The following is a 315-nucleotide window of genomic DNA, read 5'->3' as shown; positions in this document are numbered from 1 at the left end:
CCCGCCGCCGCCGCTGTCCTGTTGCAGCTGCTGCTGCGCCGCCTTGTCCTTGGCCTGGCGCTTCATTTTGTAGCGGTGGTTCTGGAACCAGATCTTGACCTGCGTGGGCGTCAGGTGGATCATGCTGGCCAGGTGCTCGCGCTCGGGCGCCGACAGGTACTTCTGCTGCTTGAAGCGCCGCTCCAGCTCGTACACCTGCGCCTGGGAGAACAGCACCCGGCGCTTCCGGCGCGGCGCGCTTGGCAGCGGGGCCATGTTCTTGCTCACGTCCCCCAGCGAGCCCAGGCCGCCCATGCCGCTCATGTTCATGCCGCT

At 67.6% G+C, this 315-nt stretch overlaps 1 protein-coding gene across 1 annotated transcript; it reads right to left on the bottom strand.

The window, feature by feature from the left end:
- Positions 1-3: 3 nt before the first annotated feature.
- LOC110594957 (thyroid transcription factor 1-like) lies at positions 4-312 on the bottom strand (the record flags this gene model as incomplete). Its single annotated transcript, XM_021709315.1, has 1 exon — positions 4-312. A coding segment is annotated over one exon (309 nt), but the record flags the coding sequence as incomplete, so codon positions are not given.
- Positions 313-315: the final 3 nt, after the last annotated feature.

The sequence above is a fragment of the Carlito syrichta genome, unplaced genomic scaffold (genome assembly GCF_000164805.1).
Source record: "Carlito syrichta isolate Samal-C Ts95f unplaced genomic scaffold, Tarsius_syrichta-2.0.1 Scaffold172015, whole genome shotgun sequence".
Lineage (NCBI taxonomy): Eukaryota > Metazoa > Chordata > Mammalia > Primates > Tarsiidae > Carlito > Carlito syrichta.
This window is presented reverse-complemented; position numbering and strand designations above follow the sequence as displayed.